Source organism: Plectropomus leopardus, chromosome 23 (assembly GCF_008729295.1).
Source record: "Plectropomus leopardus isolate mb chromosome 23, YSFRI_Pleo_2.0, whole genome shotgun sequence".
NCBI lineage: Eukaryota > Metazoa > Chordata > Actinopteri > Perciformes > Serranidae > Plectropomus > Plectropomus leopardus.
Window position 1 is genome coordinate 13,481,776 of NC_056485.1, and position 26,034 is coordinate 13,507,809.

The 26,034-nt window shown below is 38.2% G+C and overlaps 1 protein-coding gene across 3 annotated transcripts in view; it reads right to left on the reverse strand.

The window, feature by feature from the left end:
* Positions 1 to 26,034, reverse strand: part of arhgap36 (Rho GTPase activating protein 36) — a 64,087-nt gene that overhangs the window by 24,943 nt on the left and 13,110 nt on the right. For 2 of the 3 annotated variants that reach the window (XM_042512217.1, XM_042512218.1), the window contains exon 2: positions 5,928 to 6,084. In XM_042512217.1, the coding sequence (XP_042368151.1) occupies positions 5,928 to 6,084 (157 nt within the window). Of the gene's footprint in view, positions 1 to 5,927; positions 6,085 to 15,046; positions 15,166 to 26,034 lie in introns of those variants that run through there. The other variant, XM_042512219.1, reaches the window with a different exon arrangement.

Here is a 26,034-nt window from a genome sequence, read left to right on the forward strand (position 1 = left end):
TTCCCACATTTACTCACAGAGCACTTTGTCTGTGCGCCAGACAAGCAGATTCAGACGGCTCCAGCAGTCGCGGCTAATGTTATAATTTACGTACTCGCCAACTAACAGTCACCTTTACTGTTATCATTCCAGTGTGATCTTTCATAGAGCAGCAGCAGACTTTATACTCATGAGCAGAGTCACATGCTAGAGTCCGAGATCTGCTGTGGAGAAGTTAAAGGAAACAGGGCTTTTCATTGGCAAATCCATGCATTAAGTGACATAAAAGAGATGTCGTCTGTTAGTCTGGGAAAAATGTGTCACTTAAGTGCTCAAACTAACACTTCAGAATATTGTGAAACTTTGTGGTGTTTATACAATAAGCCTTTATTGATCATAAGAGGGGATCAAAGAAAAAAATTAATTCAACAATTTAAAGTATATGAATCAAAAATGGAGCTAAAACAGAAGCTATACAAGATTAAGAGAGAGTTAAAAGTTTATGTAGGAGTGATCTGACACCACCAGCATATACCATAAAAGTAGCCTATATTATAATATGAAATAATTATACTTTATGTAAATAACTAATTAATTTATAACCAACATATATTATAAACAGTAGATGATGTTGCTACCCTTACAATGTTCCAAGCCCACACAGATTTACTCTTCAGCTAATATCTATTTTAAGATGAATGCTGAATACATAATAAAATATTTATGGATATGAAATATATTATTCATATGAAAAACCAGACCACAGTGATTTTTAAGTGTTAGTTAAAGCTTGTTTGTCAAAGAAAGAGTTTAGTTTTTAAGCTCGTCCTAGCTCTGCCTCAGTCCACTGGACTAGACTTTGTTTTGAAGCACAATAAACAGGTCAAACATCCCACTATGGCTAATAAATGAACATTTATTTTGAGTGATTTGTTGAATATAAACTACCGAAAGCAACAAAGCACAGTTTAGTTATTTTTGCCTTTTTTTCTGTGTTTCTAGAAGTTTTATTGTTGGTAGCAGTTAATGCTTTTTGCTCCTCTTCAGTAACTAGTCCAAGTCAGTTGACTTGTACCTGCAAACCCGAATAATCTTTTAGCTGCTTATGTATACCTGTAGGACAAACCCTCCGTACAGTGAGGGAGATGAATGTGCAATCTATCACATAAAAACAATAAATTGATGAGTATCGTGTATTTTTGATTGTGTGTGTGTCTACCACACATCTGAGTCGTATGACTAAACATAAATATGATGTCAGACATACATTTATTTTCAGTATTATTATTTGTTTATTTTTCTAGGAAAAAAACTATACAGCTGTCTGTTATTTATTAAGTTACTTAAATCTTCCAAAGCATCTCCAATCCCCATTAAATGAGGGAAAGTATGAGTGTGTGTTCTCTTGTGTTTTATGAGCTCCACATTCTCTCTTTTTCAGCAGGTTTATGTGGTTTGAAGGTGTTTTTGGTAAGTAAAACTGGTGTTTACAAAAAACTGATTTGAGGCTGTTTCCTATTAGGGAACACATGGCGTCTTCCTAAACATGCTAGATCGCTCAATTTGGAAAGTCTATTCCCTGATTTTCAGTTTGCTTGTGGGAATGTGAATCCCAAATTTTCCGAGTGCAATCAAATGAGACTCATAGAAAGCAAAGACAGATCAGTTAATGGAAAGGTTACTAATGTTTTCCCATGAATTGAACTGTGATTGAACCCTGACCTGATGGGAATGAGTAAACATTTAACCCTAAAGATTAAAAGAAGATAAAGGAACATTTTTACCAATTGAGGAGAGCATGGGTGGGTGGATCTCTCACAGGATGTAAAGAGCTCTGAGTCAAAAACTTGTTTTCATCACTTAAAGGGGATTAATGCACCGACATTTATCCCCTAGAGACCCTAAACTTTAACAAAGTCCAACCCTAAAATTCAACTGTTTACATTGTGAGGATCTGCTTTATGTCTCCAACATGTGACTATGTAGACAGATTTATGTTCTCACATCGTGAATGATACACGTTCACATGGGCTTAACGTCCCTTAATCCCAGCACTCTGAGTAAAATCAAATAAAGAAGCCAGTATTGTATGAGTAATACATATTCAAGTAGGCTGTTGTTTGAAACAGCTGTCCAGATCAGATCTGATTCTTAACAGAGTGAATCAGAGAAAATGTATGAATAAGAGACCAGAAAGGAAAATAAGGGTACTGTAGCAACAAAAGTAACTGAAAATAGAAATATAAATGTGACTATGGTTTCAACCTCGCTATTACATAAACTTTAAAATCTTGGACTCATCAGATCATTAGGACCGGGTACGATTCTGGGAAAATCGGGGCTTGATTTACGGCACATAGTAAGTGAATACCATTTGGAAAAGCTAGAAGGGGGCCTGTGTCCAATTTAAGATTTGCCATTTCCTGTTCTTTGTAAAAAAATAAAAAAAAATAAAAAATAAAAAAAAACATGACAAAAAGTAAATGAAGTAAGTTAGATATATGTCTTTATTCTAGTGGGAATCAAAGGCATGATGGCAGATAAGCTACAGGATAATTGAGCCTCACTGTTTATTGGAGATCATGTGTGAACCTGTGGTCAAAGTTGAGCAGGTCAGGGGTTAACAACCCTGAGAGGGAGCAACAGTATGGGAGAGACTCAGTATGAGTCTGAGAAAAGCAGCTTACAGGATGGGTCTCATAGGAGAAAGGCTACCAACTGATCCTACACACACACACACACACACACACACACACACACACACACACACACACACACACACACACTAACACACACACTAACACAAACTTCTACAATCAGCTGCGTTTGTTTCTTCGCATCGGCCTCTATACTCTGTGATCCCTCTGACCTCAGTGATCCGTCCAGCCCCAATAAACACCAGATAAAAAACCCCCAGTCTGCAGTCTGTGAGGCGTTTGGGAGATTTACAGTTTGTTGGTGAAACTATCCCCCTTTATTGGCTGGATTTTAGAGTTCAGATGGATACAACGATTGCACATAAACAAGACATTTCAAAGCAGGGAGTAGTTTCCAGAGGCAGGAAGAAGAATGGTTGTGCGAGTAAACATCAGCAGAGGAAAAAGTGTTGAAGTATTTTCTACTGTTATCAGAGATTAATCAGACATACAGTACAGGGTCTGATGTTGCTGTGGGGCTGTTATGGTGGTACAACAGCCCACATAGAGGACTGGCTTTTTAACTTAAGGACAGAAACCTGGTTTTCTGTGCGGAGGGCTGTAAAACAACCTCATGTTCATTACCTAAGAAGCCATGTTACGGTTTCCCACACATTTATTTATTTGTGGCAGCCTCCCATGATTAAAACATCTCCTGCCATGCACTGATTTCACATTTTGGGGGCTGGATTGTCATTAAGAGCACTGTTGACAGATTTATACCATTCTTCACTGCACCACCTTCTCAAAGCTCAGAGCGTACTCTGGGCACAGATGGAGCAGAACACAGTGAAAGTGAAACTTAACCATGCATTGTGCTGGGTCTAAATTTTGCCTTCACTCATTCTAATTCTATGGTAAACACTGCATGATTTATGTCTTATAGTTAAGAAAAAAGTACATATACTTCATAATAACAAAGCACAATGCAAACAAAGCCGTATGTGTCGTATCTCTGACTGCTGCTCAATTCTACTGTCTTTTTCATAATCTTAACTTTAATCAGAAATAAAGCTGCTTTTTTTTAACCCCAAAAAGCAATTTGACGCTGCATACAGCACCAAGATCCTTCACCAAAAAGGCAGGGCTTGTAAGGAGCCTAAGAGGAGAAACCAAGAGTAAAAAAATATGCCTGAAAAGCACTAGTTGCTGCTATATATAAAATCTACTACTACTAGTAGTACTACTAATAGTACTGTCCTGTCCATTGTCCCAGAAGAACTTTTCTGTTGAATGTCATTGAGGAGAGCAGAGCATCCAAGAAGTGAAAGCATATCAATGCAAACAGATGTTGACAGAGAAGGAACAAAAGACACCAAAAAAGGTCAAAAAAACACTCTGAAAGTTCCTGTGCAGTGTTATCCAAATGTCTTGTGTCCATTTGTGGGCTCATGGAAAACCAAACAAGAGTGTTTTCACTAAACTATTGCTGGACGCAGATTTTCCCGAAAAATTCATGCATGCACAACAAATTCCTACAAGGAAAGTGTTTTGTTTAGCAATAGCTATGAAAAAATAGCATTGTTTGGATTTCCGTGATTCAACAAAAGGATTTAAGACACTTGGATAACGGTCCACGGGAATTTTATAACCTTTTATATGTCTGTTAAAGTCTGTATGTAGTGATATGCTTTTTTCGTGTGCTCTGCTGTCCTTCATGCCGTTCAATAGAATGCTTTTTGGGGACCCAAAGATCCTTGTTCAGTAGGTGGCCCGAAACCTTTTTGTTTTTGGGTGAACTATTTCTTTAAGCTTACTACTTTGAGTGCATGGCAATAACTAAATTGCATTCGGAAAGTTTTTTTTGTTTTTTTTTTTATCAACGCCTGATCTGACATACTGTTTCAAGAAAAGTATGTGGCCTCCATCATATTTAGCTCAAGAAATAATCTGTTTTTTGGTTTCAGTTCCTCATGAGATTATGTTTTGTTTCCACTGCAGGCAGAGATTTCTAAACTCTCGTCATCTGATAAACATTTTTCAAGGACGTAGCTTTCTAATCTTGAAATTTTCAGACATTTTTACTAGGTTTTATGCAGCGTAAACACATCTTAGGTAACATATGTTAGTTTTTATCCGTTATCCTAAACTGCACTCAAAGTCCCGTCAGTGGTATTTGAGATATCCATGTGGAAGAATAAACAAATCATGCAGCATCCTTTGCCCTCTCTTATCATAACTGACCACTCTGATTGCTTACACATGTGTACAGAATGTTTTCTTCGACTGAAGAGACTTGCCTGAGCGCACAGGCTTATCCTCACAGTGTCCTCCTGCTTCACACTCATTCCTCAGATTCACTTACAGACTGTTATGGCTCCCTTGAGGACGGTTCAACTTCAGCTCTTACCGGAGGGGGGGCTGATTCACTCTTACCACTCACATCTCCTAATCTGGAGCCAGGTTTAACACTTCATCACAAGCTTGCTTCTCTAACCTCTAGGCTGCCAGCCCTCTCCACTAGAAAGACAAACCACTGAAAGTGGTCACATCCATCAAGAAACTTGACATTCGGCAGTCGCAGCAGCATTCCTTCACAATATCAGGAGCCATTTGAGCAGAGCAGGTTCAATGACCCCTTTAAGTGTTTTTTCCCACATTTTTGCCTACAAATCATGGAGAAGTTGAATTAATGCAAAGTTTTCAGGTTGATTTAAACTAATTTAATATAAGAAACTTGAATCCTGCTTGGGTCTGACACCCACAATTCCAAGAAAGCTGACTGCTAAAATTGTATTCACAAGCTGCTCTGCAAAGATATTAAACACAGGAGACCAAAAGTGACAAAACTGGGTGTTTCTTGCATTGGTTGGTCTGCATATATGCAGAATCTGTAGTCCACGAGACGAGATTTGGTATCAGAAGTGCTCTAGTTTTTCGTTTGTAGTGTAGTGTAGTTTGTAGTAACTGTAAACACAGAATTTATCTACTATAATCTGATGACGAGCTATCTTTCTTAGATTTCTTTTTTTTTTTAAGATCTTTTTTTAAGATGTCCGCATGCTTAAAGGGTTCTGTATGTAGTGAAATGCATCCAACACATAACTCTGCCCTTAAAAGTGCTGGTCTGTGTAGCTATTTCCCCCTGCTCCCAGTCTTTATGCTAAACAATCTAACTCCTGCTCTAGTATGAATCCTCTTATCAAACTCTTGGCAAGACAGCAAAAACGTTGAGGATATTCTACTAGCACTTAAATTTTGGTTGAGGGTGAATCCAAGTCAACAACAGGTATCCTGTCATCATTGTCATACCTCTGGGGATGCTGATCTTAAAGTCCAGGTCCCTCTCCTCCAGGTGGTACATGGCGACCTCCTGTAACCTGGCTCGCTCCAGCTCCGACAGGCTCTGGATCGGCACCGGTTGTAACCGTACACTCTGACCCAACATGGTTGCCCACGTGTGGTCCCCCTGCAGAGAGGAGGAGAGAAACCATTAGCAAAACAGTTGATAATTTCACCAAAAACCAAAGCCTTGACGACGAAATGGAAATCTGGCTGTAATCAGTGAACATTATCAACCAACCATCAAGTTCTTACTCTCATTCTCTGACAGGACGTCTGCCTGTGAGTTATAATGTTGTACGCCGACCATCAGCTCAGAGTTTGGTGCCTTTACTTTCATTTATTCTTGTTATTATTCTCACTTAGTTTTTTATTCTTATTTGCTTATTTTAGTTCATCTTTCTTTGTTATCTGTCAGATTTCTGTGCAATGAGTTATTTAAGACTCTTTAAGACTTTTTTAATACTCTCTACAGCCACAATGTTCCATTTTAAAAAGGTGAAACCCCACTGATTTAACTCATTACTCTACGTAGTTACAGAGAAAGTTGTTCAATTTCTTATGTTTTGGATACAGTTTTCTTGGAGTTTGTCAGGATATTAGATGGACTGACTGGCATTGATTTGGTTATCATTTTTGTAATGCATCTCTTAAGTTTCAAAACTCAAACTGTGCGCAACCCTAAATTCTTGGAATATCCCTTTAATGCAGGTAAACATGAGCTGTACGTCTTCAGAGGAATGCAGCTGTTAGCCTACTGTGCTGTGGTGATCATGCACAATTAAAACATTAGCTCTTGTATAGTTTGTTCTGTTTGTTTGTTTTTGCTCATTTGTGTTCCATTTTTATTCAATTGTGTAAAACGTCCTTGAAAGTCGCTATATAAATCTGTTATTATTATTATTAGAAGATTTTAGTTATCTACGTAGTTTTTATTCATTCATTTATCCATTCAGGAATCTATTAAAAAACACTTGCAAATCAAAATCAATGCTGTGGGAAACAGTTACACGTTTCAGTATAAAGCGAGAGAATGAACTTTACACACTCCCATGCTGAAACGCTGCCATGCAACACACACTGACAAAATACACAGAAAAGATCTTGTTAGTCGAGTGAAATATTTTCAAATTTTCCCCAGTGGATGGTTGGAAGTTGGGTTTTTTTTCTTCGGTCTTCACAGACGTTTTCTTAAGTGACTTCTTTTTAAGAAACAAGTTGTTCTTGCATTAAAGATTTGACTGGATACATTTTATCTGAACAGAATAGATGCTTGGACTGGCTGAGCTCCAATAATGTTTGAGAGACTATATGTGTTGGAACGGAGCCGAGCATGGAGGTCATTCTGTTTTTATCTCAAAAACATCCAAATTGGAGTTTATTTTAGTTACTTTTTTACGCTTCAGAGGCCACATAAATATGTTGGATGCAAATGGAACAATATTGTCTCACAACAGGATTCTTCCAAAGTAAAAATCTGAGGTGCTTTTACTTCTGTCTAGTCTTATCTTTTCATGCCACTTTCTACTTCATTAAATTGTAGCGGGAATTATAGTACTTTTTAACCACTTTAGTCACTTCACAAATTAAGATTTTTGCATAAAAAACACAGTCTATTAAAATATTTCTTACTATAAACTGTACCATTATACAGCTTAAGCAATTACAGCAGAATCAATTAATCAATTAGTTGATCAACGACAAATGATCAAATCACCAGCCACAACCAGTACAACACTCTCATGTGATATTGCTTAAATAGCGCTCCACGTGAACAGTCCAATTCCAAAAGTTTAAAATGAATACGTGGCAGCATATGTTTTAATCGTGGCGGGCCACCACAAATAAATGAATGTGTGGGAAACCCTGAGATTTGCAGCTTTTCCTTTTTAATTATTTTAATAATTGTTATGTTTTGGACTTTGGGCTCTGGGTTATGATGACCACATCTCTCACTATTTTCAGAATTTAAAAAACAGAACAATGAATCCGTTAATGAAGAAAATGATCAGCAGATTAATCCCTAATGAAAAGAATCATTAATTAATAGTTTAAAATGAGCTCCACCTTAACCAACTGAAACAGTGAGCTTTTATATCAGTGCAGGGAAAATAATCATCTAACGACATGATATATGATAATTAGAGTCAAAGGGGGCATTTTCTGCATTGTTTTTTATATTTAATATTCAAAGCACATTTTCTTGATTATAGATGAAAAACCTTACACAAATAACATTTTGCAGGACTCCTGCTTTAAACACAGCAGTCAGAGGAAGACTGACGGGTGGAGTGAATAATTTAAGCAGGATGGAGAGAAGCAGACTAACAGGGTCAGAATGAGCGGTTTTAGAGAATGAACGAGAAAAACAAAGGAGTGAATATGAGCTGGAGTGAAAGAGTGAGGGAGCGTTTGATGGAGGGACGCAGCGGTCACAAGTTAACAAGAACCAGATAAACACACTACAGATCTGAGGTCTGTGTTTCACGACCGCTTCACCCCATCACAGAAAAATGTGTCTTTAATATACGTGTGTGTGTGAAGTGTGTGTTTGTGTGATAAAACCCATAAAGAAACCTGAATTTAACCCGAGAGCATGAAAATCAATCAGCTGCTAAATCCACACAACACAAGAATAAACAGAGGACTACATTATGTTCTTTGTCTCCTTCTTTTCCCCTTTCTCCCCCTTTTCCTTCCATTATTTATTCTGTCTCTTTCTTTTTCCTTCCTCTTTTCCTCATCTTCCTTCTCTTTTCCCTTTTCTTCTGTTTTTCCTTCTCTCTATCTCTATCCATACCTTCCTTCCCTCTATTCTTTTTTTACCTTCCTACTTCTTTTGCATCCTTTTTCCATCCTACCTGCTCTTTTACCTTCCCTCCTCTCCCCTTCCCTTCCTTTCTTCTCTTTCCTTCTCTTTTCCATACCTTTTGCTTTTCCTTCTTTCTTTTCATTTCATTTCTTTCTCCCTTATCTTTTCCATCATTTTCCTTCCCTCTCTTTTCCTTCCTTCATTCCTTTGTTCTTGTTTCCATCCCCTCCTTTATTCTTTTTTCCCTGCTTTTCTTCCTTCCCTCTCTTTTTCCTAACTTCCTGCTTGCCATTGCTTCTCCCTAACTTCTTTCCTTTTCTTTCTCCATTCCTTCTCTTTCCTCTTCCTTCCTTCTCCTCCTAGTTCTCTTTTTCCTGCTTTCCCTCTTTTCCTTCTGCCCATCTTCCCTTTATTTTAACCTATCTTTCTGTATCCTCTTTTCCCCAACTTTCTGCTCTTTCGCTCCCTTTTTAACCCCTTACCTTCCTTCCTTTCTACCTTTTTCTCTTTTCCTTCCACCCTTTGTTCTTGTTTCCATATCTTCTTTCCTTAATTTTTCCCTGTTTTCCACACATCCTTCTGTTTTCCCTTCCCCTTCCTCCCCCTTCCTTCCTTTCTTCCTTCTCTTCTCCCTGCTTTCCTTCCTTTCACATAGAGGCCCCATTGAGACTAAATCTTAGGTAAGAAAGCAGCATAGTAAAAATCCAAATACCAGATCCTCAATTTAAAACACAATATTGAAAATGCGTCGTCTCTGAGCCCATACCAAGATAACGTGATGGACATCACTCGGGTCATTACAAAACTCTTTTCACATGCTGAGCTGTAACTCCTTGTGACTCGTAAAATGATCTTAATTTGTACAATTAATGGAGTTTCCCTTTACGTAAGATTTGATTAAGTTATGGTTGAGTCACCAAAGTCAGTTTACATTGTGTTTCGCAATAAATTATCTGCAAAGCCAGTTCAGACTTTATACTCAAAGTCTGTGGTTCCTGCGTTTGGCACTGAGCCCTGATTGAACTTTCATAGACGATAAGAACAACATGCAGCATTTCTCAACTAAGCTGCATGTGTTCCCCTATATGGCCTTGATACTCAGACGAAAAATGCTGCAGCAACACAGGATGTATGTTTTATGTTGTAATGCAGAAAGAAATAACTTCTAAAAAACACTCAGCAGGTCTTAACTACTTTGGGGACAGACCCTCTGGAGCTTTAAGGCTCCTTTTCCACTTCTGATCGTCTCAACATAATCTGTAGAAACAGCACATGACTCTGGTCGGCTACTGGTCACAACAGACCAACAACAGTGTTCTTGTACAGTCTCTCTATAAACAAATGATTCAAAAAACTTCATCAAAGCTTATAACATCACTTTGACAAACTTTATGTATGCTTTACGCATGTACATGTCTTTATATAATCGCCCTTTTGTAAACAATCAGCTTCAAGCCATATCTTAACCTTTAGAGCAGCCTGATTTATACATGGTAACCTTTCATACTTGCAATGATTGCATTCCTCTGTATACTTCCACATGTGTCTGACTGTCTCATATCTGTAGTTGAGCCGGCCTCTGCCCACACGGCACAGCGTGATTGGAGAAAATTGCCTTGGCCTTAATGCTAAACGTAACCAGACATGTCAACTGTGGTGAAAGCGGATGAACGCTGCCCGCTGAGGCTGTTGAAGCCGAGCGACGTAAAGTGCCTCAAAGCAAACATCAGAAAATAATGCTATGGGAAAGTTGGTTTGCAGTCTGAAATGTCAAGGGAAGTGACATTTAGGATAAATGTCATGATTCATGGTGAGTCTGTTTAGAGAAAGTAAACCTATACATTATCGCGCATATTTTCTATTTCTGTGTCACAAATGTGCATATTTATGTCTCAGAAAATTAAACATTCGTCACAGTGCACATTCAAGGGGTCATCCTATGTTCCCATGGGGCCCATGTCTCAAAGTCAGATTTTAAGAGAATGGTTAGGGTTAGCTGTGCAATTCAAATTGCAAAAGAATAAAGGAAGATGGATGTTTCAAATGCAGTTTGAATGTTAAAAATCTGATCAGCCATTTTATGCCAAAGACATTAAATGCACTGTTGCTCACTCACTTGGCACATCAGGCCTTCAAGACACTTGGATTACTTCGGACGAGCAGTATGGAGACATTTTGTGGGTTTTTTTTTTAACATTTAAATCTTTAAACCATTTGTTTCAATTATTTGGGAGATGAGTGCCACGAGAATGTGTGCTGCTTGTGCTGAGAATCAGTAAAAATCCTGCCTCCTTGTTTGCTTCATGTTTGTGGGTTAAATTATAAAATCAAAATTGGGAAACACTGTCCTTCAAAACAATAACTCTCCAAGACTATAACCACATTGAACTGTGAATAAGGTTTGTGGCTTCATAGACATTAGATGTTATTTATTATCAAGAAAAAACAAACAAAATGTCTCACAAGGATCAAACTCAAGGAAAAAATACAGATCAGTGATGTGAGGTTTTGACCACACTGAAGGGTTTAAGTTTGGGGCCATTATGCCATGACTGTCAGAGATCTAATATGAGTAGACTCAACAATTCTCTCCCTTTATATAACATATGTATTTTTTTCTGTTCAGTTGTGGCTGCAGTCAATACCAGGAACCAGGAAGGGAGACAATTCAAACCACATGACAGACAAACCACACAGGAAGAGAGGAAAGGGGAGTACAATGAACCAAAACTAAAGAGAAGTAAAGAGAAGCCAGCTCGACTTTGGTGTGAAATCAATAAGCTATTGTATCTAGAATAACTACAGAATTTGGGAGGTAAACTGTAAACTACACAAGTGCAAGGTTTTGACTCAGTTTTCTTTGGCGCTGATGAAACACAAACTAACTTATTTTCCCAATTTAACCAAGTCATTAGTGACTGCACTGTGGCGTTGTGGTTAGCACTGTTGTCTCACAGCAAGAGGGTCCCTGGTTCGAAACCCGGTTGGAGCGGGGTTCGGCCCATGTGTCTTCTGTGCAGAGTTTGCACATTGTCCCCGTATCTGCATGGGTTCTCTCCCACAGTCCAAGGACATGCAGCTCAGGTTGATTGGTGACTCTAAATTGCCCTTAAGTGTGACTGTGAGCGTGTACCGTTGTCTGTCTATATGTGTCAGCCCTGCAATAGTCTGGCGAACCCCACCTTCTGCCCGATGACAGCGACCCTTACGAGGACAACAGAATGAATAATTATTTTAATTAACTTTTATTATTATAATCAATAATAATAGTAGTTTGTAGATTTGAATTTATTATTATTTTTATTCAATTTTATTTAATTTGTATTCAATTTTTATTTGAATGTTTGTGTTTATATTGACTGGAAAACCTAAAGTTTGGAAAAAAAAAGTTTTCATACAAAGCAAGACCTGTTAAAACATTAATATTCCTACACTGCTATTCAGGCCTTTGTCTTCATTTCTTTTAAATTATTGAATGAAGTTATATTCTTGTAACATGCTCACAGTTTGTTTTGCTTTAAACTTCATCTAAAAGCCTACAAACGCAATAAAATGTGTTTGTGTCTTTACATAAGGTTTGCATGTTTTTGTGCCCCTTGCCCGATGAAGTGATAAAAAAGAAAGAAATGTGCTCTCATGGCTAACAGATGCCTCTAGTTAATTTTTACCTTTCACTCTTCTCTCCCCTACACAGACCTCAATCACTTTTTTATCGTTTTTAGATCAGTCGCCCCTCTCCCTCTTATTTTCCCTCCTCTCTGTTTCTTCCACTCTGTCAGGATGCTGTTAATGTAATTGTATATTCATCTCTCCCATGGGTGCTCCTGTCCGTGCCGCTGCGTGCTTTTTATCATTAACCTTGGCCTTTCATCGGGCCCTCACCTCTTGTCAAAACAGTGCAAATTAGACAGAGATTAATACGGCCGCTCATATCCGTTCATCAGCAGGAGGTGATGAGGTCAGTTTTCCCTCAATTACTGGAAAATTTAAATTGTTGCAATCAATGCAAAAAGTGCACTTCTTAACAGCTTTGGGGAAGTGTTACTTTACCTTTTCCTCCAAAGCAGATCCTCACGGTGTGTTTAAGTTTAAAGGAGCTCAGCTGGAAGTACAGTGTGACAGCAGCATTATGTAATATACGTTAGAAAACAAGCTAACAGCGCTAACAACTGATTGGTAATGTGCAACAATATTTTTTGCCGACACTAGATATCAAACAAAAGCCAGAGACTGTATCACACTAAGTTATTAGTTATACAGTCAACATTAAGCAGAGGAGAGAAGATAAAGTTAATTTAGTGCCTTACAGTAAAATGTCTCTCTTCCTTTGTGCCGCTGCCTGCATGTCCTCTGCTAACTGCAGCAAAATCTGGGGACCAAAATGTCCCTACACTACACAGAAAAGTTCTCAAACCTTCAAGGGCCAGCCCACTTCATTCTCCAACAAAGAAACTTGTAGATAAGAAATCTTCCTGGCACGAGGTCGATCTGAGCACTGTATTCTGTTGAATGGGTTTCCCAGTTCATTATGTAATATATTCTCCCAGTTCTCTACATCGTATACTGCCCTGAAGGCTTTGCTGCTTCATTGGTGAAGTACAATAAGTTTACAATCGGCTTTTTCTCTCAACTCTGTATTAGCAGTAATAGACTGAAAATAAATCACTAGTGCAGAAAATGTGACCTACTTCTCCTTTATAATTCATTTTTCCCGTCAGTACTTAGACAGTATTCTGGAGCTTTCTATTCTTGCATAATTTTAGGAATTAAACAAAGCGCTATAGAGTACAAATCAATCGGGCTTATTCTAACGTATTGCATACTGCATACACAGTTTTTACACAACAGCATGGTACAAGAAAAAGTTTCACAGTTTAAGAAGGATTTGTTTGTCATCCTTTATTATTCATCTCCCCCTCGATTTCAGTATTACACATAAATAATGTTCTCAATTCCTGCTGTGGTGCCATGATTCTCTCTAATGAAGGAACATTATCTTCACATTATTCAGCTCCACGTTGTGTTTTCATCAGATTAATCAGGAGCAGCTGCCGGCCTCATTAGGACGCTCTCCGAAAACACATCACAACACGCATTAGTATGCAAAGGTGCTTACTCATTCGCACCATCACTGACGAGAGCACACACAAACACACACATAGGTACGTAAACAGACAGGCAGCACTAATAGGCCCCCTGGCAGCGCTAAAGACTTTAAGAAACAGGTCTTGCGTCGACACAGCAGCCCTCATGTGTCAGTCCTCACTAAAGTGGCATGTTAACGCACACACACTCAAGGAGTTTTTTAGGGATCACACAGACTCTCTGCTGTCTGGGACTCAATGTCAGGTCAGTAGACGAATACTAATATAGAACTGGATTAGTGGGATGATGCCAAAAACCTTGTTTATGTGCGTGCAAGTGCAGTGTGTTTCCGTGAGTGTGTGTGATGGGTTTCATTGTATGCTGCGTAATGAAAATATTAACAATGTGACTAAATTTGAAGATTATTTGAACTAATATTGGTTGTTTTTCTAAAGTTCAACATGCCACAAATACTCAAGTCTATGTTCAGTTTGTGTAAACCACCTTTAATCTGTAAATAACTCACATAAACCACATTTCTAGTGAAATATGTGACATTTCAGGAGCATAAGACCCAAGATTCTTCTTTTTCATTTAAAGCTTGACCTCTTTTGGGTAAATTGATTTAGTAACCTTGTTTACTATCGCTTTAAAGACTGAATTGATGGTGTTTACAAAGTTGTGCACCTGCCTAATTTTAGCCAAAAGGGCTCCCGAGGGCCATGAGCTTTAAAAGGCTCCTGCTACACAACTACAGAAAAAGACTCATTTTAAGCACAACATGAGACTTTTGGGGAAATATGGGACAGATACTAAAACAAATAAAGTCTCGGTTTAGACTCAAAATTATACTAGTAAGGCATAAATTTGTGAAATTTGTGTTAAAGTGAGGATAAGTGCTATTTATCATTTAAGTCACTAAGTATTCTCTGCTATACAATCTTAACACACACAACCACACAGACACACACACTCACAAAAGGGCAGTCTATAGTGTTTCTATAGCATACAAAACCCGGGTCAAATCCTTTATCCATCACCTTTTTTACACTGAAGAGGACAAATAAGTGAAGACATTATGAACATCACACAGCAGACAGATCGCCTGGGAGATATCTAAGTGCACTTGACACACACTCTCTCTAACATAAACACACACACTCTTTCTCTCACGCACACACATACACAGTACCTGTTCTGGGGTGTCCCTTTCCCTCAATGAAAATGCCCTTGCAGAGTTTTTCAGCCCTCTTTATCCAGACTTTGCTCAGACGCTCAAATGCATCTCTGAGCAGAGTGCGAGGACCAGCAGCTCTGAGTTAAAGCATCAAGTGAGCGAGAGTCAGAGACAGCGAGGGAGGGAGGGAGACGCAGGGAGGGAGGGCTGAGATGAGAGTTACATTGAGTGAGGAGGAGGAGCGCCACATACTGACTTCAAGGAGCTCAGAACATAAACACAACAGAGAGTAAGGAGAGAGAGAAAGGAGGGAGGGGAGGTGGGATACTAGGAAACAGGAAAAAGGGAGAAGGAAGGAAGAAGAAGAAAGAGCAAGAGGGGTCAGAGATTAAGGAGGGAGAGAATGAAGGAGATAAGGAGGTAGGAGGAGGTAATAAAGGGGAGAATAGACAGTCAGCAGGACATGAAAACAGAAAAAACAGGAGGATAAAAGAGGAAGGAGAGTGGTGGAGGGATGACAAAGTAAGTAAAGAGGAAGTGAAAGAGGCATGGAAAGAAAAAGTAATTAAAGAGAGAAGTAAAGCAGGAAATCAGCTGGTAAGGAAGAGGAGGATGTACAGTAGGACTAATAGGGAGGGAAAGAAGAGACAGAAAGGAGCAAAGGAGCTGTAAGATGAAAATTAGGAGGTATAGAAGGAAACAAGCTGGGTTGGGAACATAGTAATAACCTCAGACAGGATGTAAAGGGGGTCAGAAGGAAAAAGGAAAGGAGGAAATAAGGAGAGAAAGAGGTATATGAGGAATGAGGAAGTTAGGAAACAGAAAGGAGGTAGGGAGCAAGACGTCCAACAGAGAAAACTGAGAGGTCAGAAAAGAAACATAAAATGTAGGAGGGGAAGCAAAGAGGGAAAAAGGAGAGATGAAGGTAAAGAATTGAGGAGGTATCAATTAATCAATCAAATTCTACCTAAACAGAACCTTTCAAACAAATCGAATAAACGAAAACAAGAACAACATAGGAAAAAAGTAACAGGAAAGGACGGGAAGGAAAGAAAAAGATTAGGGAGTAAGGCAAGTTTAATACAGTATATAAGGGGGAACAGGATGTCAGCAAGGGAGAAAGACGAGAGTGAAGGAAGTATAAACAAGGAGGTAGAGAGGGAAAGATGTAATGCATAAGACAAGAAAATAATACAGGAGACAGGAAGGTGGGAAGGAGATAAGGAGGAATGGGAGGTACAAAAACAAGAAAATTAATTACAGAAGAGAATGATGAAAGAAAGGAGGACATTAAGCATACGAGAAAAATTGGAGGTGGACAGCAAGGAGTTAAATTGGGAAAAGAGGAGGTGGGAAGGAAGTGAAAAAATAAGTTAGGAAAGCAGAAAAGAATAAAGGAAGGGACAGAAGGAGGTATAAGACAGAGAGGAAAAAGGACAGAGGTAGGGCACAAGAAAAAGAAATACAGAAACAGAAAAGGAGGAGGGGAGGAAAAGGAAGAGGAAAAGTTGAGGGTAAGGATGGAAAAAAGAGCAAGAATGGGAGAAAAAGCAGGAGAGAGGGATGTTTGATGGGAAAATAGCAGGTAGGAAGTAAGAAAAAAAAGGGAGGAAGGAAGGGAGATGAGGAGACTAGGTGATAAAGTAGATGGTAAATGGAGAAAAAGAGGTAGAGTGAAAGAAAGTAAGTAAGGAGGAGAGGGAGGACGCTAGTAAGGATGGAAAGGCAGGTAAAGAGGAAAGAAGGGAGGGAGGTAAGACGGCGGGAGGGAGAAAATAGGAGATGGAAGTGGGGGAAAGGAGGCAAGGAGGTAAGGAAGGAGAAAGAGGAAAGAAAGGTACAGAAAGAGGTAGCAAAAGGATACTAGGAAAGGCAGGTTAACAGGGAAGGAGAGAAAAGGTTGGGAAGAAGAAAACGAGGGAATAGAGGAAAAGAATGAAGGAAGGGAGGAGAGCAGCAAAAGAGAGTAAGGAAGGTAAGAAGGGAGGGAGGGAATGTGAGTGAGAGGAGGATTAAAACGACGGGATAAAAGCTCTATAAAAAGGACAGACCGGAGAGCAGCAGACAAGAAGTAACACAAGAACGTAAGAAGGAAAAAAAGGACGTTTAACTGAAAGAGAAGAAAGGAGGAAGAAGAAGAGGAGGAGCATTTCTCTCTTTGATCTCTAGTGGAGTGATCTGACTGATGTGAGAGTATCTACTATGAAAATATTCCACTTCGCTTTAAAGCTGCTGCAGACTCACAATTCTATCATAATACTAAATTTAACTGGATTTTTCGCTCTTGGATATCTGTCTGTATGGATTTAAATCCAAGCCATAACACTTTTATGCAAAATAATTTTATGAGAAAGATAAAACTGGCAAAATGCACAAACTGTAATCCCAAATTGTATCTCTACAATACAAAGGCATATATCAATATCCAAATTCTAAAATGCAACTTACTTGGGAGCAGTGCAACAAGCTGTAAATAAAATTTGTGACTTATTATCACCTTATAAAGAGGGAAATGAAAAAATCAAATCTGATAGCAAGCAGTTGCTTATTTACAACAAGATCTCGAGTGAAACTGTTCTACAGCCGTTCAAGTAGAAGTTTGGAAATACTGTAAATATAAAGAGTGCAAATAAACACAACATTAATAGAAATGGCAAATAAGTTGCAAAAAACAGATGTACACAATGCTATCTAGTCAGCATGCAATATTATCATTGAGTAATGTTTCCATTCTTCTTATCAATATAAGTCCAATATTCACTCTCTCTTTAGCTCTGCTTTGGTCTCCACCAACCTCTGAGAAAAATCTCCGTTCTTCAGCTGCTAAATACCTCACTATGTTCACCGCCTATAGTCGCTAACTTGATCAGAACTTTTACGTTATAACGGCAGCTTGCTGCAGCTCGAAATGCTGCTGGTGACAGTGAAATAAAAAGTGAAGATTGTAAAACACAAATAACAACATGAATGACAGAAAAATCTCAATACAGCTGCTGACTGAGCTAACTTCAACATTAAACTAAATCTGTAAATTGACATGATGGATTTTAATTGCTTGCTTGCACTAATTAAGTACTTTTTTCACCTTTTATCACTAGCATAGCATGCCACACATATTAGCACACTGGGCTAAGTTGTGATTGAAAAGTCAATGTTGACTTCAAGACACAAACATCATTCTCCTGAGTGAGTCCTGTGTTTGTTTGACCAATTCATTTTCCATTTCTGCCCACCCTATGAGGCTTTCATTGATATTTGCAAAACATCAAGCACATTTTGTTGCTTTTCATGCTACATTATCTCCTCCTCTGCTCCTGTAATAATTACTACAGCCACTAGAGGGCACTGCCTTACAATTAACTTAAAAGTGCATCGTAAGAAGATCCTTGCAAAGTCAAACTATGTTGTTTTTTCAGTGAGAGCTGGCTGTCAGATTGATAATTCAGGGGATTTTTCATCATCTTGCACCATAGTGAAAACCTGAAATGACCTCTGAAGGTTTTATTTAATGTAAGGCTGTTCCACTGAATTATTATAAATCTACATACATTGTTTACTTGAAGCATGTCAGTATTTTTCTGGGATTAATTTAACAATAATCTGGGGAATTGATAGAAATGATCAGCATCTGGCACAGCTGGTAGTGTGACTTTTTGTTGCCATGTAAATCAATAAATTGACAAAATCCTGCAGAAAAATTCCAGCCTTCAATTCTGATTCCTTTCAACAGCTGTTTACATGCCAGTGTGTGTGCGCACATGCATGTGTGTGTGTGTGTGTGTGTGTGTGTGTGTGTGTGTGTGTGTGTGTGTGTGTGTGTGCATGTCAAACCATGACTGGAAAATTTCTGTCAGCACTCCAGCTGTGGGGCCCAAACCATCAGCAGCTAAAATGGATGTCTCTGGCAACCTATTTGACCCCGACAGAGTTCAGATTTCATGACCCTGATTATCTAACAAGACTAGATGTAACAAGAAAAGATAAACAAGTTATTCTGCAAGGGGAAGTAAATAACACTAACACAGTAACACCGAGGGTGAAGACTAAACAACAACAAATGAAAACACTATTAGACAGTAAAAGACAGGAGGAGAGACTCATAACATTTAACGTGACGGCCTGCTCCTCAGACTGTTGAGACAACTTGCATCCTCTCGTAGCCGTCATGAAAACAGTAACTTAGAGCAGCTGTGATAGCAGATTGATATTTATATCCAAACAGCTTATATTTTTAAGCTGATTTCAAAAAGATATTTGAGTGCAACATCACTCGAGTGCAGTGACAGATAACGACAAATTCAGGTCTAAGCTTTTCTATTTGCACTGTATTCTCACAGTTTGTTGTTTTTCTTTTCAAATTAATAGCGCAGGCCCTTATTGCAATATCTTTTTTAAAATTATCAATAAGAATTTGCATGATCATGTGCCAATAAATGTCAATTTTCAGGATGACTAAAATAATATCCTGGAAATAATATTGTAGTATGCCAGGATTAATACAAGGTAAGACTAGGCAATATGGCTGAAAATAATAACCCAATATTTTTAGGCTTTAACACGATGCATATCACAACATTTTTAAATCTAACCCTAACCCTAACCCTACTTAAACATTAAATTATTAAACTAACTACAGTCACAATAAAGACACATGAAGTACTTGCCATCATGTAATAAAGTTAAATAAAATACTGTTATAATAAAGCGCGATAAAATACTGTTTGAATAAAATTAGCAAAAGTATTGCATGATTACAAAAATTAAAGCTGGTGCTTGTATTTCAGAGTAACTGGCTCGTCTTTGGTCGAAAAGTGTTGATGTTTTTGCTGTGAACTTAAAGTTTCTGCTAAAAAGCTGACTGTTAGCAGGTAGCAAAAAGTTCAACAGCAATACAAATAAATACAAATAAAACACTTCGCCTGTTAAAACTGTATTGTTTAACTTCTTAGGGTTAAACTGGAGCCCTGTAGACACACCTCACCTGTCCAGACACTGCAGCTCAGGAGAAAGTCATCTGGATGGGCGGGGGAGTGTGTGTGACGCATCATGTTAAGACCATGATACATAGAGTATAACAGATATATCGCCTACCTCTTATTTAAAGAAAATGTATTGATTTTGCTGTCAATTATTAAAAAATCCACTCTACAGTGTATTACAGGTCACTCAAGATTCTGCATTATTTTAAAAACAATGCAATTTAATATATTTAGGTTATCTGTCACATCCAGGGGAGAATGTCTCATCATAAAAAGTGCACAATAGGAACAGCAGAGTCTCTCTTGCTGTTGCGTAACGTAGAAATGTGCTTATTACAAAAGAAATAGTCTTGAACTTTGACCCCCTTTTTCCATTGATCTCATGGATATCACACACCAGTCAGTGTGTGTGAGTGTGTCTTCCGGGCTTCTCCCTATCCTCTTTGATCCTCCTCACTTCCTGTCACACCACCATAAATGTCCAGGTCAAAGGTCACCAGTGACATTACATGATTGTGTATCACATGTTCTCGAACTTGTGTGCTGACTCGGATTGTCTGCTTAAAAACAGGATGGATGATTAACTGGCAACACACACACACACACACACACACACACACACACACACACACTGTTGAACCAGGATATCCCTGTCAGGACAGCACTTCATTGACTACATCGCCTCCTACAGCCTAAACTATGTACTACAAGACAAAATTACTCATTCACTGAAACATGTTTGAGCAGAAATGGATGCACGGAACAATATTAACCTCTACTGTAAATGAACAGTCTTTGTTTTCTAATTTATCTGAATAAAACTTTCAGAAATTGAAGAATAGAAAAAATATACTTTTGAGACAATCATTTTTTTTAAAATTATTTTTTAACCTCAAACAGAAATAATTTCTGGTACTTCTTGTTTTTTTTTGGGTTTTTTTTTTACATAAGAGCAGCAATGTACTCAAGTATAAAAAGCAAACAGCTTCGTTATGTACTAAAATGTTCTCTGCCAGTGTTTTAGTATTTGTGATTTGCTTTGTGATGATGCATTTTCCAACTGATCCAAGAGGATTTTTAGCTTAAAAAGTAGGAGAACCTCCTTAAGATGTACATTCAGTTCATCACAAACATTCAAAATCAACACATCTGGAGATACATGACTGTCAATGGAAAGGAAGGAGAGTAAAAAAAAATTCATTTGAAAAGCTGTCAGAAAAAATCCAATATTTGTCTCTGAGGTGTACTGCAAACAGAGTATAAAAAAGCATTATTTGGAAACAGTAAAATACAAGTGCTTTGAATTAAATGTGCCTGCACACTAAGATTAAGGCTGAAATGATCCAGCTGTGATCCACCAGAGATCACACTTTCTGTTTGTCCTCTACATTAACTTCATGAAGCACAGCGAGTCCTGCCCAGACATGTTATGAAATAATGATTAATAGATAAGAAACATGAAGGTAAGAGTAAATGTTCACTGGCATGCTGAGTGTCTGGGAGGCTGAAAAAACTGCCAACAAATCTGATTTCTTTGCACCTGTCATATATCCTTCTGTTTCTCATGTTTTAGTGCATTGGGTAACTTGTGTTTTGTTGCCAACAGTATAAAAGTTTGAGTGTTAGTGTCCCATGACCAGTGTTGGAAGAAGTATTCAGATCCTTTACTTTTCTTAAAGTTCTTAAAACGCCCTGTAAAAAATACTGTTACAAATGAAAGTCCTGCATTGAAAATGGTACTCAAGTAAAGGTCTGTAAGTATCATCAAGAAAATGTTCTTAAAATAATAAGAGTAAAAGTACCCAATACAGAAAAATCTTAGGAACCACACATCACCAAAAAATAATTAACAATATAAAAAACACACAAAAACTCTCAAATTTATTTTTAAAAAAAGAAAATATTCAAAATGCGAAAAAAACATTTTAATTCAAAAGAAAAAGATAAAGAGATAGATAAAGGGGGAAAAAACACCCCAAAACTCAAAGTACTTAATTGAAAAGACTTAAATGTTTATAAAACAGTTGGCAATAATTTTTTTCTGTGAATCAACTGATTGGTTAATCAACTAATTGTTGCAACTGAAAGATGGCAAGGGTTAAAATAGTGCAAGGAAAGCATTTTTAACTGTGATTCAGCTTTGTAATTCCATAAAGCTGCAAGCGCATAAAATACTCCTTCGCTGACGACTTCAGCTAGTAACTCCTGTAAAATTACAAACTCAGAAGCTCCTCAGCAGGAGTAGATGCACACACACGTGTGAAAACAAATCTTTAAGGTCCCAGCCCCCGTCTGGACGTGTGCAGGAAACTATTATGTTGCACTCACACAGATAAATATAGTAGCAGAACACACCTGGGGCAGCAGTAAATGCGTCGTTCTTGGCTATTAAGTTACCTGGATCACTTTTCTCATGCTGCTACGTGACTGAGCATCCAGCCAAGTACTGTAATGCATTATCAAGCACATCCAAAAACACACTCACTGTGCAAATATATAGTCAGCGGCCCAGAACCTGTTTACTCTTTATCTGGATTTGTGTTATTGGACAACATTTTTTTTGTGTTTACGATCATTTATTTGACTCATAAAAAGTCTTGGGTTGGATATCATTTTATGGCTTATGGTTGCAGCTCAAAGTGCACAATTAGTATCCAACAGTTACTTGGAGATAAGCATTTATCCTTCATTTACCTTCTTTTTTTTCCTGCAGACAGACGAGACTGGATAGGTCACAGAGTCCCTTCTTTATCGGTAGTCAAGAGCTTAAAGACATTATGAGATAAGGACTTATCAGAGAGGGTGAATTAATGCCTCATGACTGATTTAACATGAAAGAGGAAACAGGCAGACATATCACCAGATCCCTGAACAAAACTTTTTCATCAAATTTAACGTTTGTGAACTTTTTTAGAGCTTGTTTATTAAAAAAGTGCCAGTGGAGGATCCCTCATGCCCCTCACAAGGACCCCAACGTCCTAAAATCATAGAAACGTTATGAAATCACAGAAATGTCCTAAAATCTGAGAAAGGCTCTAAAATCAGAGAAATGTCCTAAAATCTAAAAATGTCCTTAAAATCAGAGATAAGTCCAAAAGTCCTAGAAAAATCCCAAAATATACAAGAAATGTCCTAAAATCCTAGAAATATCCTAAAATCCGAGAGATGTCCTAAAATCCAGAAACTTCCTAAAATCCTTGACACGTCCTAACGTCCTAGAAATATAAAATCCTAGAAATATCCTGAACTTCTAGAATCATCCTAAAGTCCTAGAGAGGTCCTAAAATTCTAGAAATGTCCTAAAATCCTTCAAACATGTATGGGCCTGCTGAGACTGGCCCCTGTCCTCCTCTCATTTCACAAAAGTGGCCCCCAAGCAAAGCAAGTTTAGTTTCTCTGCCATACAAGGTTGTCCCTAACATCCAATATAATCCACATGAGAGTTCCCTAAATTCCAACTTTGTACTAAATATGCAAAAGAGCAAACAAAGAGGCCTCATGCCAGCCAGTCTGTTGTCAAAGTCAATTAACCAAAACTAAACAGATGTTATGCAATCGTTTTTCCTTTTATAAATAAAGATTTTTAGTGGTCCCTCTTCTTATGTCTGCGTCTTTGGGTGTCTCTCACAAAAAAATCACCATGTCGCATTCTTCTGTATCCCTTCCCATCGTCCCTTGGTGCCTCCCTCGGTTTGTCTCCCAGAGGATTTTGGGAAAAGGAGAGGAGGAAATGCCAACGCAGACAGAGGAAACAAGATTCCAGCGAGGATATCGATAACAAGTCTTTCTTTCTGTCCGCCTCCCTCCATCTCTTCTCTAAACAGGACGTTCACATCCACACCCATCATCATCATCATCACGCTCATCGCCACCATCACTGTCCGACAGCGTCTAGCCTCCTCAAAACATCCTCCTCTCTTATTCTATACCCTGCGCTTTACCGCTGTGGCGGCGAGAACTCAGCAAGGATTCAATGACTTCCTGCTGAAAGAGGAAATGGTATTAAGGTCTCGTCTGTGTTGACGTCAGCGTCTCTTGTTAGATATTATTGTTTGGTTTAAGGTTTCAACCAAAGCACTTAACAGGTCTATATGGAAGTGTAACGAAAACAAAACTAAAGGACAACAGTTGCATCAGACGCACGTCATGGTTGCAGAGGTAGCAACTGCATTTACCCAAGTTCTGTTTTTACACACATTTTTGAAGTGCTGGTACTTTAGTATTTCCATTTTATGCTATTGAATTAGTTTTACACTGCTTTTTACTCGACTAATTATTTGATCATTTTAGCTACTGTGCAGTTCCTGATTAATAATACAAAATATAATCAACTAAAACAAAACCTGGGTGTAAGCTACCTAGCAGTATGATTAAAAGTAATTAAAATGATCAGAATGACCTACTACCTCTATAAACGTAAAAAAGGGGTAGTAGCTCATTCTGTCAGCAGGAAATTTCACCAGAATGACCCACCAATTTCTTTAAATGTAGCTAAAAATAGAGTCGGTCATTCTGTCGGGTAGGGAATATCTATCAGCATGATTTACTACCTCTATAAATGCAAATAAGAGTAGAGTAGATGAATTTGTCGGATAGTAAATATCTATCAGAATCACCCACTACCTCAATAAAGGTATACGCAAGGACAAAACGTCGTCGGCATGAGTCGTCCATCTATGCCGCTGTAGTGGTAAAAGCAAAATGCAAACAAATAAATTGAGCCCTCGCTATAGTGGCATTTCTGTGTGTCGGAAAAAGTCTTAAGAAGAGGAGGAGGAGGATGTGGATGCAGTTGTAGCTGGGGAAAAGAGGCCAACTTTGCACACCAATGTTGTAACAAGACCTTGAAGTATGAGCATCTACTAGCGTTTAGTGGTGTGGTGCTGATCATCATTTCAGTCTGCATTTCTGTTGGTTGGTTCGTAGACGAAGGTTGTAACAGCAGTCACAAAGTTAAATAGTTATCACAAATCTTTGACACTGTCAGAGTTTGATCCCAACCATGACAACGACCTTCTTTGAACCTCTCTCACTGTACCACGTAGGGCCACCGTTTTAGAGCCACTACCAAAAACATTGCCACATTTCCTTCACAATGGTCATCTTCATCTGGGTCTATACCAAATTTAAAAGGTTACAGTGAAGGATTAGGTCCACCAGCTTCTAGGGATCTCCAACAACCAAATCAAAATTTCATGGTGATCCAACCAACAGCTGATGAGATATTTTCGTGAAAGCCTAAACTGGTGGTGCAAGAAAAAAGGTCAGGTTACCATGAATATCTGTATTACATTTCATTGCAATCAATCTAATAATTGTTGAGATGTCTCAGCCTGACATTGCCATTCCTCAAAAGTGCCCGCTACTCTTTCCAAAGGACAACAGGATTTTGTGGTCCCTGCCAATACTCACTTCCTGTTTCTTTGATCGCTTGCTATTATCTCTCTGTTTCCAACCTCCGTACATGCTCACCAATTCTCCCAACATTACATGATCACAGAACAAGTAACAGAGGAGAGAAGAAAGAGACCACAAGAAAGAGCATGTATAAAACTCATCTCGACAATATTAGAAATAATAAAAAAGGTGATTCATGTTTTCTGCCTCCTGCAATTTAAAAAGACAGGCTGTTATCTTATCTCCCGAAGGTCCTTATTCCTAAAATCAACTCCGCAAAGTCGACAGAACAAAGACATGATCTCATTTTGAAGAACACTTTGGGGAATCATGGCTCGGGGAAAAAATATATATCAAAGAACTTCTTCAGTAATCATATCCTCATATAGCTGTCCCAGAAAGAAAAGGAGAACTAGAATGATTTCTTTTTGCGTTTTAATTCAACATAATAATGGATGAGCCTTCGTTCCAAGAAATATGTTGAAAAATCTTTTATTCATATACATATACATATATATATTCACTCTTTTTCAGCTGCTGGAGACAAGGTTGGCAGTCCAAAAAAATAGAAACAACAATCCTAAATAAACTAAAAGACTGGTTGTTTGATAAGTAAATTACACAGAA